Source organism: Mustela nigripes, chromosome 1 (assembly GCF_022355385.1).
Source record: "Mustela nigripes isolate SB6536 chromosome 1, MUSNIG.SB6536, whole genome shotgun sequence".
Taxonomy (NCBI): Eukaryota; Metazoa; Chordata; class Mammalia; order Carnivora; family Mustelidae; genus Mustela; species Mustela nigripes.
Genome location: NC_081557.1, coordinates 213,337,705 through 213,350,718, shown reverse-complemented (window position 1 = coordinate 213,350,718; position 13,014 = coordinate 213,337,705). Strand labels below are relative to the sequence as shown.

Here is a 13,014-nt window from a genome sequence, read left to right as displayed (position 1 = left end):
TACAGTGCATAAATCTGAATGGCTACACAGAATAAATACATCCAAACTCTCTAATTAAACTTCCATAATTTCATTCCCTTTAAAATCATTTCTCCTATTTCATTCCCCATACAATCTATTAATTCAAGCTTTGGGATTACCTCCTAGAACAGATTGGATTGTGATGTTTAGCCCTATCAACTAAAATAGGCTCTATTTATATTACTTAAAATATCCTATATATTTTTATTCCTTTGGGAGCATAGTAGCCCTTGAATCCTTTACTACAGGGATAGATTGCAATGTAAAAATATTTGAAGTGTAGAGATAGAATTTAAATTACATTTCATACCTCCCTTCAAACTCCCACCTTAATCCAACCCCAGATCAGTGTGTTTACTCTTAGAATAGAATGGAAGAAATGTTGGACAAGAAATACAAAAGACAGTTTTCCATATATTAAAGTCAGCTCCCCATATGAGTCTTCCTTCTTCCTAATCCTGGTCCCCAGGCAGCTCTGGAGTAGAACTTTTAATGGCTCCCAGAGTACAGAGATACATAGGACTTGGGGGCAGGTCCCAAATGAAAAACAGAAAGAAATACTTGCTCTTTCTTAATTACTTCCAATATAATTCAATTTTGACTATTCCTAAAGTATATTTTATATATTAATATCTATAGTCAGGTTGATTTAAAGTTGTTCTTGACATTAAGAAAATTAAAATATACAAAGTCATTTTGGTAGTAAGTTGGCTTGACTGCAGTCAACTGGGAAATCCTTTAAATGAAAACAGCTCCTCTATGCCCGAGTTTAAAGGTGAGTCAAAGGTGGCAAGTAAGAACAAATAGTTCTTCCTAAACTGCTCTACAAAGTAAATACCTTGTGAAAATAATGCTGTTCACCCACCATTGCACTGGTAAAGAGCAATGTTTTATTTTTGGTAAGAATTATATTAACTCATTGTGACACAACCCACATGAGCAGTAGATCTGATATGTATCTGACTTTTTTTTTTTTTTTTTAGAAAAGAAAAATGATTAAGTAAAACTAATTAATGCAGTTCCTTTGATGGACCAAATATTAAACACGAAGCCCATACAGGGGGGATCTTGGTAGTTAAAAGGTTATCAGTGTGATAATGATATTGTATCTAGCTTAGAAAGGGGAAAAAATGAGTAGAAAATAGGAAGAAAGCTAGGCTACTTCTAGTCCTTTATGAGTCATTCCTTTGGTATGTGTGTGGGATTCTTTTTTCTTTTCTTTTCTTTTCTCTTTTGCTTTCTTTCCTTCCTTCTTTCTTTCTTTTTAATATTTTATTACTGTGTCAAAGTACTTTAAAGTTCAAATTAAAACCTGTCAATAGGTATTCCTAGTGCGTATACTTTTCATCTGGCCATCAAAATTGAAATTTTAAAAGCAGATTATAATTATTCACAGAGGACCAAGTAAAAAATTACTAATGCCATATAATCTGAAAGGAAAATTCAGGCATTACCCCTTCTTATGTCAAGTAAGTGTGATGACTATCAGTTCTATCCTAAAGAAAGCTTCTCCAGAAGCCTAAACCATGTGAGTCTTCTTTTTTCCAAAGCTGGCGAGGAGATCTGAAGTAGTATATTTCTATCCTCTGCGAGCCATAAAGAATAGTAGTAAGTTCTTATCTGAGAGCAGAAAACTTTGCTTTTTCTTAGTATCAAAATCATAGTCTATAATTACTGAATTGAGATAAAAGAAGATAAACAACAACATGACTTCTGATACCGTGCTCTTAGAACTTCCTAGATCATAATATTTATGCTAGAGTATGCCAAATTAAACATAAATTACTAAGGTTAAAAGATGGTAAGTGTATAGAAGGAAAAGATCCTTAATTAAATTGCTGTAGAGTTTCAAATATACCTAAAAATCACAGCTTGATAAGTGTTTTTTTTTCCCAAAAGAATTGAAGCTCCGTATTAAAATAGCACAGTGAAATAAGTCAGTCGTAGATATGAAAATAGGTATTAAAATTCTAAACTTTCCTCCTCTTCTCAGTTGCTAACAACCTTTAGAAGGTAACATAGCTTTAGTTTTCTGAGTTTTGAGTTTCTATATCCTGTAATATTTTAGTTAGAAAACTAAAGAACCAAGAGATTCAGTCAAGCATTTGAAGAAACCAGGTTCCAAAAATGAAGTTAAATTCAGACAACGTGAAATACAAAACTGGACATAGTACTTAAGAATATATAATACGGGTGCCTGGGTGGCTCAGTCCTTAAGCATCTGCCTTTGGCTCTGGTCATGATCCCAGAGTCTTGGGATCCAGCCCACAGTCCGGTTCCCTGCTCAGTGGGGAGCCTGCTTCTCCCTCTCCCACTCCCCCTGCTTCTGTTCCCTCTCTCACTGTCTCTGTGTCATATAAATAAGTAAAATATTTATATTAAAAAAAAGAACATATAATATTTATTTCTCTCATCAGTGGTAGCAGAAAGTTTTAGCTTGCTTTCACAGTGCACATACTCATGACTACGTGAAAAGAAATTGAAGCACTGGCATATATTTATAAAATTTATCAAAAGGCACTATTACTACCATCTATCCTCCATGGCTTAAAAGAGATTTTAGGGGGTCAAGGAAAATACTTTTTTATTCACTTTGGTACTTACAACAGCTATTTAAAATATCATGATCATTGCAAAGTTAGAGGAGAATCTAGTGGTATAAAATTACTTTTGCTTCTTCTCATCCCATCTACTTTGCTCCCTCCCAATCTGCACATGGGAAAGAAAATCCAAGTTTAAAACACAGAACATGTCAGCTGCTGTCCGAAGAGGTTTAGTAGTCTATTCTCTCATAGTCATCGTTTTGTCGTCAAGATAGCAAGAACCCAGAGCGGAAGAATGGTGCAGGAGAGAGAGAGAGAGAGTGTGTGTGTGTGTGTGTGTGTGTGTGTGAATGAGTGTGTGAATCTGCCTACATGGTGTAGTGAAAGGGAGAAGGAAAGCATTATATTCTTAGAAGACACAGAGAAATATTAGCAACATGATTTCTATACAACAGTGTTAACAACAGCCTGTTTGTTTGGTATGTACTTTTAACTGGGTCAGACATAAAACTAATAAACTAGAGTTATAAATTAAACACCAAAGACAACCAGTTATAGATTTAGAGAACGGAAAAATCATATTGCATTGTCACTTTCACTAGTATTTATTAAAGATATTTCTCAGGCAAACTATAAATAGTAGATTTTAAAAGGTATAAAAATTACTTTAAACAGTTAAAATCTGGGCAATTTAAAAGGAAGACATTTATTAAATAATCATATTAGTATGAAAATGTGCTTTTAAAGGTTAAGAGATTTAGGATTCAAAACTGAAAAGTGCGCAAATCAAAATGTAACTTTTCTGTGAGTTTTCAGACAGTGCATGAAAAATCTAGGCTAATTATAGTGTTGATCAGTAAAACCCAATTAAAAACAGTTATACCATAGCAAACAGAAATGAATTACCTCGTCTTCGCCCATAACTCCTTGCTGCATGTAAACAAAGGACAAATTTTAAAATGTCAGAACTAAAAACAAGCCCACCCATACAAATATTTGTGATCTGAAAAGCTAAGTGGGCATCTCGTAATCAGTGCGATTTTGTTTTAAGAGCTAGGACAATGTCACTGTATAATATCTGCATGGTATTTTATGATTTACAAAGCATATATATATATATATAAAAAACTGTACAAAAAATAAACAGGAAATAAATCATCTATTTTCATGCTCAAATTCATGAATATTTCTTTCATTTGAACAGGACAGTAATATGTAACACCTTAAGTTAAATGGCATCCCAAATAATGAATGGAAACAACCAGAATTAAATCCTTATTTTCCTAATTATAAAGAATGATATAGCAGATACAGTCCAACAAATAGCTATTCAAACCCAATTCACATTATACCAAACCTGTGTGAAAAAAGTATTGGAAGACACAGAAGAATGAGAAGCTATAACAATGTTAAACTGATACTGTGAAGCTACAGAGCTTAGATAGAACGTAAACAAATCAATACATGTTCAAACTTGCTTAGTTGAAAAAACGACTAATGATACACATAGCTAACAATGCTCTCAATCCTTTTGGTACATTTTATAATCACTAAGTGTTTATATCTCTATCCCTGAGGTAAGAGGGATTCAGCCACAAATTATTATCATCATCATCACAGAATAGCACATTTGTTAAATACTGTAAAAATATAAAGCAAAAAGGCATTTCAATCTACATTATTAATTTACATAATTCCTTAGAGAAAAAATACTGCAATTTATTCTCCATAAGAAACTACCAGTTTGATAAAATCCACAACATACTTCTAAATAACTCCTTCCCCCCCAAATCTGAGTATACAATGAGTATTTTTACCCTGGAATCGGGATAATCAAAGCAATAAACCAAAATAAAAAATGACTATTAAAATTAAGGTCTTAACCCAAGTTTCATGAATTTTTTAGGCTTGGGAAATTTTCTTTCTGAATAAATCTCAAATCAAAATATATATTGAAAGTCATGAGAAATACAGTTTCCTCCAAAGTATAAAGCAAAGATCAAGAGAAAACACTTCACATTAAATACATTCTATTATAGAACTTATACAAAATATAAGCCTTTAACACAAAGAAGTATGTCCACAGGTGAGAATATAGCATTAACTCCCTTATAGTAACAGTGGGAAAAACAAACTTGTCAATCCTTAATCATTTACACTTCAAGAAATAAGTCAAATACAAGGCTTATATTCGTCTTTTGTTAAAAAAAAAAAAAACAACAAAAAACTTCATTTGTATCTCTCTCTCTCTCTCGTTTTTATTCAGCTAGAACTACTGTAGATAGAACCTTTTTGGGAGCTCCAATTAATTCACAGCCTAGAAGGTGAACTGACCTATACATTAGTTTATATGTAAGCTTACCTGTGTGTTTATGTGTAAATACAGCTTACTTACAGTATCATACAAGTAATATATTACTTGTTTATATTATTTATAGCTTATATAACCTATATATTAGTTTAGGGTAAGGGTAGGGGTGGAAGTAACATTTTTGCTGTGGAAGTCTTCTAAGACTTAAAAAAGCCTTAAACATATCAGGGTCTCAAAGAGATGCGAGACCGACTATGGAAAATCTAATAGAAATTTTAAAAGAGGTAACAAGACCAGACCACAGAAGAATCAATTCACTCTCAAGTCTTGACAGTTGCATTAGGTGTGGAAATGGTCAATAGGCCCCAAACAGTCACAGCACCCGTCTGAGGAGTCAGGCTTCCAACTTATCTCTAGGCATGATGTAAATGGTATTAATCCAGTAAAAATTTGCTTAATGGGATTTCATTCATGAGTATAAAAGGTGTATCATTTATAAAGCAAATAAAACTATTCCCATCAAGTTTAAAGTCAAATTATGAATTGTAATGAAGTCATAATGTGTCAAATAATTCTTGACGTATTGAAAAAACTAAATACCTCATAACCAGTTTATACTCTTAACTGTTATATTCTTTGCTGAGGCTTTTCAATGCTAAAATAGTAAAAAATGTACAAATGTTCATAACATCTTAGGTTTCATCTCAGTATGCTTGAAACACATTATTTAGAAAACTTCTCCGACTATCTCATACCTGAGGAATTTTAGAATCCTGTAAAGAGCTATTCTACTTATTTTTTGGACAAGTCTCAAATTCCAAATCCCTACATTACCAAAAATAGACTGACTGAAGATGAAGCTAAACCATGTGAAACATTTCTCATCCCCTGTCATGGAAATAACCGATCTGCTACCATTACACTAAACAATGGCATGTATACTCACTTTCCTACCAGTGTTCTTATGGAAATTTCTGGAGTATGTTCCTCTATAACTCTGATTCAGCATTAAGAAAGGTCCCCAGTGGCGCCTGGGTGGCTCGGTCCTTAGGTGTCTACCTTCAGCTCAGGTCATGATCCCAGGGTCCTGGGTTCGAGCCCTGCATTGGGTTCCCTACTCAGCAGGGGGCCTCGTTCTCCCTCTCCTGCTCCCCCTGCTTGCGTTCCCTCTCTCTCTCAAATAAATAAATAAAATCTTCAAAAAAAATTAAAAAAAAAAACCCAGTAAGAAAAGAAAATCATTAACTTATGTTTTTATTAAAGAAGACTTACTGTTTTAAAAGATTTTATTTATTTGACAGAGAGAGAGAGAGATCACAAGTAGGCAGAGAGGTATGTAGAGAGAGAAGGGGAAGCAGGCTCCCCACTGAGCAGAGTGCGCAATGAGGGACTCTATCCCAGGACCCTGAGATCATGACCCGAGCTGAAGGTAGAGGCTTAATTAACCCTCTGAGCCACCCAGGCACCCCAAAGAAGACTTCTTTAAACAATATGCCCCTCCAAACTCAATTTAGAATATGACTAAGAAAAAAAAATGAGCGATTTTTGTGTAAAAACTGTATTTAGAATATTAAATTTTAGGTACCTAAGTTTTATAAAGCACTTTACAAAAGTACAAGTCACTCAAAAGGAACTGGCTAGGGACGCCTGGGTGACTCAGTTGGTTAAGCAGCTGCCTTTGGCTCAGGTCATGATCCCAGGGTCCGGGGATCGAGTCCCACATCGGGCTCCTTGCTCGGCGGGGAGCCTGCTTCTCCCTCTGCCTTTGCCTGCCTCTCTGTCTGCCTGTGCTCGCTCGCTCTCGCTCTCTCTCCCTCTGTCTCTGACCAAAAAAAAAAAAAAAAAAAAAAAAATTTAAAAAAAAAGGAACTGGCTATTAAAGAAGCATATTTAAATATATATATGTGTGTATACATATATTTGCATGTTAGAGTCTATGTATTTTTCTTCATGGAGATAATAAGAAGGCTGTGAAAAAAGATCTTTTCCATACAAGTGACTTTATAATTAATTTGGTCCTGGGTTATCAATAATCTTATTTAGGTTCTAATCCATAAAAATGAAATAGGATTCTGACATCCTTTTTGGTATCTTTGTGTCCTTATATATTGCCTCTTAGCTACAGCTGTGGTACATGAATTACTGCAGATGGGAGGAAGAGATGGGTAAACATACTAAATTAGCTGGAAATACTTAGGTTAAAGTTCTCTTGGTGTGAAACTAAAGAAATTCTTATTTCTTGCCCTGTGAAGCCAAAACCAGGGAGAGAAATACACCCCAAATCATAGTTCTTTACAAGATCCAAAATAAATCTATTATCTAGTTCACTTACATCCATCAGCATAAAAAAGAACTGATTACGTACTCAAGTTTACTATTATGTGTATGACTTAATATAGTACATTTAGAATATCTGCCCTCAGAAACACAATTTCATTTCTGAGTAAATTTTCTTAGTTAAAAGATAAACAAAACTTCTTTCCTCCCAAAAAGCAAGCAACCTCTTGATTACAAACATGGCTGTATGTGGTTAATCACAGCAAATTTAAATTTCAAACTAACTTGCATCATCCCATACTTCTGCTGTTCTTCTTTTGAAAAACTGTATGTTCTAATAAACATATAAGCTATTTTTCCTTGGGAGAGGGGTTAGAGGAAACACAACATGATGCAAACAGAAAGAAATACTCAAATGAGACATCATTTTTAATTGGTCCTTACCACTATGAAAAACAGGTTTTTTTTTTTTTCTTTAAATTATTTATTTGAGAGATAGAGAGAGAAAACAAGCAGGGGGGAAAGAGGGAGAGGGACAAGCAGACTCCCCACTGAGCAGGGAGTCCGATATGGGGCTTGATCCCAGGACCCTGGGATCATGACCCGAGCCAAAGGCAAATGCTTAACCGATTGAGCTGCCCAGGTGCCCCAAGAGGGTGGTTTTTGTATTTTGTTCTTTCTTATTGATAATAAAATACATGTGATTTATACACTTAGAAATATAAACACTCGGGCTATCATTCTAACTTCAGATAGTATTTAACTTTTGTCCTTTAGACAGTCTACTCATTCCTACACAATGTGACTTCCCTAAAATGCTTCTGGGTGTTAAATTTGGACTCTTTACAATATTATTCAAGAGTGGTGGTCTCCACCAGTCAATTCAACTTGATTTCTAGTTAGACTGAGGAACATGATGTGTTCAGGAGCCTACCTGCAGTTATATTCCTACAACATTTTTTACTGTTATTTTTTTTTTCTATCAACTTCATGAGACATACAGATGTGGGTTTATGCCTCTTTTTCTCTAAGTTAACAGAGGCTCAAAAGTTTTACCTGGTCTGACCTACTTCATCACCTTTACCCCATTACCTGTTTATTTCTTAAAGAAATATTTCAAAGTTTAACTGTAATGTCAATTGACCAGGAAGATAGAATCATGAAGCTTTACATTTGCCTTATCTACATAACAACTGTACTACTATTTATGTATTATTCTTTATTAAATGGACTGAAGCCTAGCACCTAGTAATAGCTTAGTAATGTCACAGATTTCTGCCAGTTCTGTGTTTTCTAAGGAATGATCTTAAATTGCAGTAGTCATGCATTTATTTTAAATATGTATTTGTGTGCCACTAAAGTCATCTTGGGTACTACAAGGGACATGGGCACCATACTTTAGGAAACACTGCCTAAGATAGTCATTTTGCTTTTGACACAAATTTTGTTCCTATTATAGCTCCTTCCAAGTGGTTCTGGTTTGGCTTCCTGCAATAATATAAAACAAACCTTCTTTGGTCACTATTTATAACTTCTTCACTTGAAAATATTGGTTAACATCTTTTAATCTTATATTCTCCAACACTTTCCTCTATTCATGGGACATGAATGTATTCTTTCAAAATCATTTTGTCACCTTTCATCATTACCCACTGCCACAGCTGTTCTAAACACTTTACATGAATGAATTTCTTCACATCTCAAAACAATCCCCCTGATGCAGGAAGCATTTTTATCTACTTCTGACATAAAGAACTGAGTTAAACTGAAGTTAGGCAAACTGTCCAAGGTCACATATCTAGTAACAGCAAAGCTAGATAATCTAGCTCCAGAGCCTGTAGTAAAAACTATGGGTTTTTTCTTTCTCTTTAAGTTCAGTTACCCAACATATAGTACACCTTTAGTTTTTGATGGTGTTCAATGATTCATTAATTGTATATAATACCCAGTGCTCATTAGATCATGGGGCCAACTACTGTTAACTATTGCTAAACCACCATAAAAAAAAATACTGATCTATAATTTATTATCAAATATTGATTTTCAAAGTCAATAATATTTGCTATGCTTGTTGGTTAAGTAATACAACTTACTTAATCAATTGCTAATAGTGAGTTTCAATCTGTAAACATATTAAAAAATAATAATTTAAAAAGTCTATGTAATGTCGGGCGCCTGGGTGGCTCAGTGGGTTAAGCCGCTGCCTTCGGCTCAGGTCATGATCTCAGGGTCCTGGGATCAAGTCCCGCATCAGGCTCTCTGCTTAGCAGGGAGCCTGCTTCCTCCTCTCTCTCTCTCTCTGCCTGCCTCTCTGCCTACTTGTGATCTCTCTCTGTCAAATAAACAAATAAAAAATCTTTAAAAAAAAGTCTATGTAATGAGATGCTATAATATCTGTCATCAATAATATTTGATAATAACAGTACAGGTGAGGGCTTGGTATCGATATCACTTAATTCCCATTTTTCCTAGGGAGATAATATGTTATGAATATAGTTAAATTACAAGAATTTGTAAAAGCAGCTCAAGGAAAATTTCCCCTTACTATTTATTGCCATTTGCCTATTTCTCTCTTCAATAACTTAGATGTCTATCAAAAAATTATTTAAATCCTTAATATTCAAATACCTCCTTACCCTATAAATATACCCAATGTCCTGATTCCTGCTTCCCCCTTAACAATGATCCCAAATGAGCAAAATACTTTTTTTTTTCTCTTGGATCAAACTGTCCTTACTGACTTAAACATATTTTGATGTCCTAATTTCATTATCTTTTCTCTCCCCTAGTCCCTTGCCAGAAAAAGTTCAGAATATCCAGGACAGCTTACTGTATCGAGTATGTAATGTGGCCCCAGAGTGGCAGACTATGAAGAGTGCTCACATAGTGAAAAAGCAGATTTATCCACAAGATTCAACTCCTGCCTAAAATAAAATATTCTTATGTCTACTATGTGATGAAAGTCTTCTAATCTAACATCTAGGTTGTTTAAGAAGGCTTTTCTCAAGTGATAGAACCAATTAATTTAATAATATTTAGTTTAACTATGGGGCACCTCAGTTAGGTGTCTGACTCTTGGTTTTAGCTCAGGTCATGATCTCAGGGCCCTGGGATGAGCCCTGGATGGTGCTCCTGCTCAGTAGGGGGTCTGCTTGTCCCTCTCCCTCTGTCCTCCCCCCACAGCTCATGCTCTCTCTCTCTCAGAGGTAAATAAATAAAACATTTAAAATAATAATAATAATAATGTTATTATTATTCAGTGTAGCCGAAAGTGTAAGTTGTAAAAATAGTGTAGCTTCTAAGTTCTTTGCTCCAATATAACTGATGTCTTCTATTGTGATTACAATATACTTCTGAATCGCCCTAGTGTACTATGCATAAAGAAATCTCAGGACCTCTGTGAATGATCTAACAAACTGTCTCATACAACAGCACCTTCTTAACATGGATCTTAACAGAGTATGGATCTTAACAGAGTATGAGAAATATACATATTCTATTTTTTCCACTGAATTGCCTCTTTTAAAAGTTATAATAGAAATGTGAATGAACTTTATCACATAGACTGTCCCAAAAGAAAATTATTTAAGGAAGTCAGGATAAACATATAGTTTATTGTTACCTAAACCCATCTTTACTTTATGAATCAGGTCATGAAGATAAAAATTACAACCCATTTTCAGTTTGCAAATTCAATTTCAACACTGTAAGTTTTCATAACAGATTTAGAGACCAGCTACTGAAAAGGCATGTTTTTTTTTTTAAATTCCATGGTAGAAAGAAGTTGACTGAAGAAGTACTGGAATGCAATTTCTAGTTAAATCTTTCTGGTCAAAGTCTATGTAAGCACTATAATTCGCTGAATTCATGCATGTGGCCTGCTGGACTGTTGAAAGGTCTAGCCCAGACATGGCCTCAGCCTAGAAAGCACAGTCAGACCCCAGAACCCTTGACAATTCAACCTCTAACCATCCTTTAAGATCCTAACATATAACCCGGTGCTTAGACTAAGCTGGCATGTGGTGGGCAATGCAATATGTAACAATCCAATTTTAAATGAACCAATCAATCACATCACCAGACACATTGCTTCTTCAGCTTTTCTCTCATTCCAAAATCCTATCTCCCTTGACAATCTCCCAGGTAGCCTGGACTTTATTCCCACTTTCCTGTCACTATAGTCTTTACTTAGTATTAGTTCACACAGTTGAGCTTTACACTGGCCTTTTTTTTTAGACTTTGTTCCCTAACTTCACTGCCATCTGTTCTCAACAAAGCTTTAGTTAAAATAGAAGAGCCAAGCCATTCTAATTATATAATTATGTACTTTAAAGTACTATCTCTACTCTTCCTTCTTCCTACTTCCCTCTCTTTATCCACCCTCTTATTTAAAAATACCTTTGTGAAGGATATTTTCATCCTCCATGTCTACTCCCACAGTCATGGATGTGCTAAGTACTGTGATTCTGAATACAGTGTTTGTCCAACAGAAAGAAAACAAAATTTAATGAAACTTTATTTATCCTGTTTCAGATTCTGGTGAAGTTCGTAGTGTAAACTTTCTAGTTAGAATAAATTAAGTCAGTGTGAGCACCATATTTGCAAAGAATCACTAGTATATTCACTCCTTGGTTAACATAAGCACCAGTACTATACTAAGTAACAAGTTCTATGTACTTTGCAAACATCATCTCATTTAATTCTCATAATAAACCCTAAGATTGTTATTCCCATTTCACAGAAGGGAAACTAAGGTTCACAGAAGTTACTGAACAAGGTCTCACCATAAACTAGAAAGCCAGTATTCAGACTCAGGACTCTCTCCAAATTCTGTGATCAACAAATTAAATCACACTGTCACAAATACACTACAATGACTGCTCTGACAGCCAGAAAACATTCAAACTCATAATTCTGCTTTCTACACAGAAACTGTAGCAGTTATAATTTATTTTTATATTTATAAAATAATTAACTTCTGTGTATGGGGAAGGTATAGAGAACCATGTCCTCAACATATTTTTTTATAAGAGTCAAATTGGAAAAATAAAATGTTTTTATAAAACTTACCATTTAACATCAACAGATTATCAGTTCCTGGATGTGGATAGCTCAATCGACCTTTAAAAAGACAAGAAAGGAAAGTCTGAAGATTATGGAGCTATTTGAAAAAGCAAAAAAAGGCAAGAGGGATAGGGAGGAAATTACTGACAACGGTGTATTTCTTAAATTAAAAAAAAAAAAGGAATTTCTTAACTCAAAACATATTAACCCAAATCATCTTTGAAATATGAAACCAAAACACAAAACACCTAACCTTAGTTCCATCATAAGAGCACAATGTGACTTAGGAGCAATGCCTAGAGAATAAAGCCTATTTGTTTTCTGAGATGTAAAAACAATGTAGGTATCCAAACTTAAAAAAGGATGGAAACATTTTTTAATATTTTCAAAACTGTTTAAAATTCTCTCCACAGCTTTGTCCAAAAATAAAATCTGAAGAAAAGGAATTTATATTCCTAACCAAAAGACAACCAAAATATTAAAATAAAAAAAAATGAGCACCAAAACTCATCACAACTTGCCATTAATTCAGTATGATTTTATATATAGTTGTATTTAAATAAGGATGTTTGTGGGCACCTGGGTGGCTCCATTGGTTAAGCAACTGCCTTCGGCTCAGGTCATGATCTCGGGATTTCGGGATCGAGTCCCACATCAGTCTCCCAGCTCTACGGGGAGTCTGCTTCCCCTTCTGATCTTCCCCCCCCTCATGCTCTCTCTCACTGTCCCTCTCTCAAATAAATAAATAAAAATCTTAAAAAAAAATAAATAAGGATGTTTGATGAAAATGTCTTCAAC

The 13,014-nt window shown here is 34.5% G+C and overlaps 1 protein-coding gene across 6 annotated transcripts in view; it reads right to left on the bottom strand.

Moving 5' to 3' along the window:
• Positions 1 to 13,014, bottom strand: part of CPEB2 (cytoplasmic polyadenylation element binding protein 2) — a 71,475-nt gene that overhangs the window by 28,254 nt on the left and 30,207 nt on the right. For 4 of the 6 annotated variants that reach the window (XM_059381132.1, XM_059381149.1, XM_059381161.1 and 1 more), the window contains 2 exons: positions 12,223 to 12,273; positions 3,471 to 3,494 (listed from right to left, as the gene is read on the bottom strand). In XM_059381132.1, the coding sequence (XP_059237115.1) occupies positions 3,471 to 3,494; positions 12,223 to 12,273 (75 nt within the window). The remainder of the gene's footprint in view (positions 1 to 3,470; positions 3,495 to 12,222; positions 12,274 to 13,014) is intronic. The other 2 variants (XM_059381140.1, XM_059381159.1) reach the window with 1 other exon arrangement.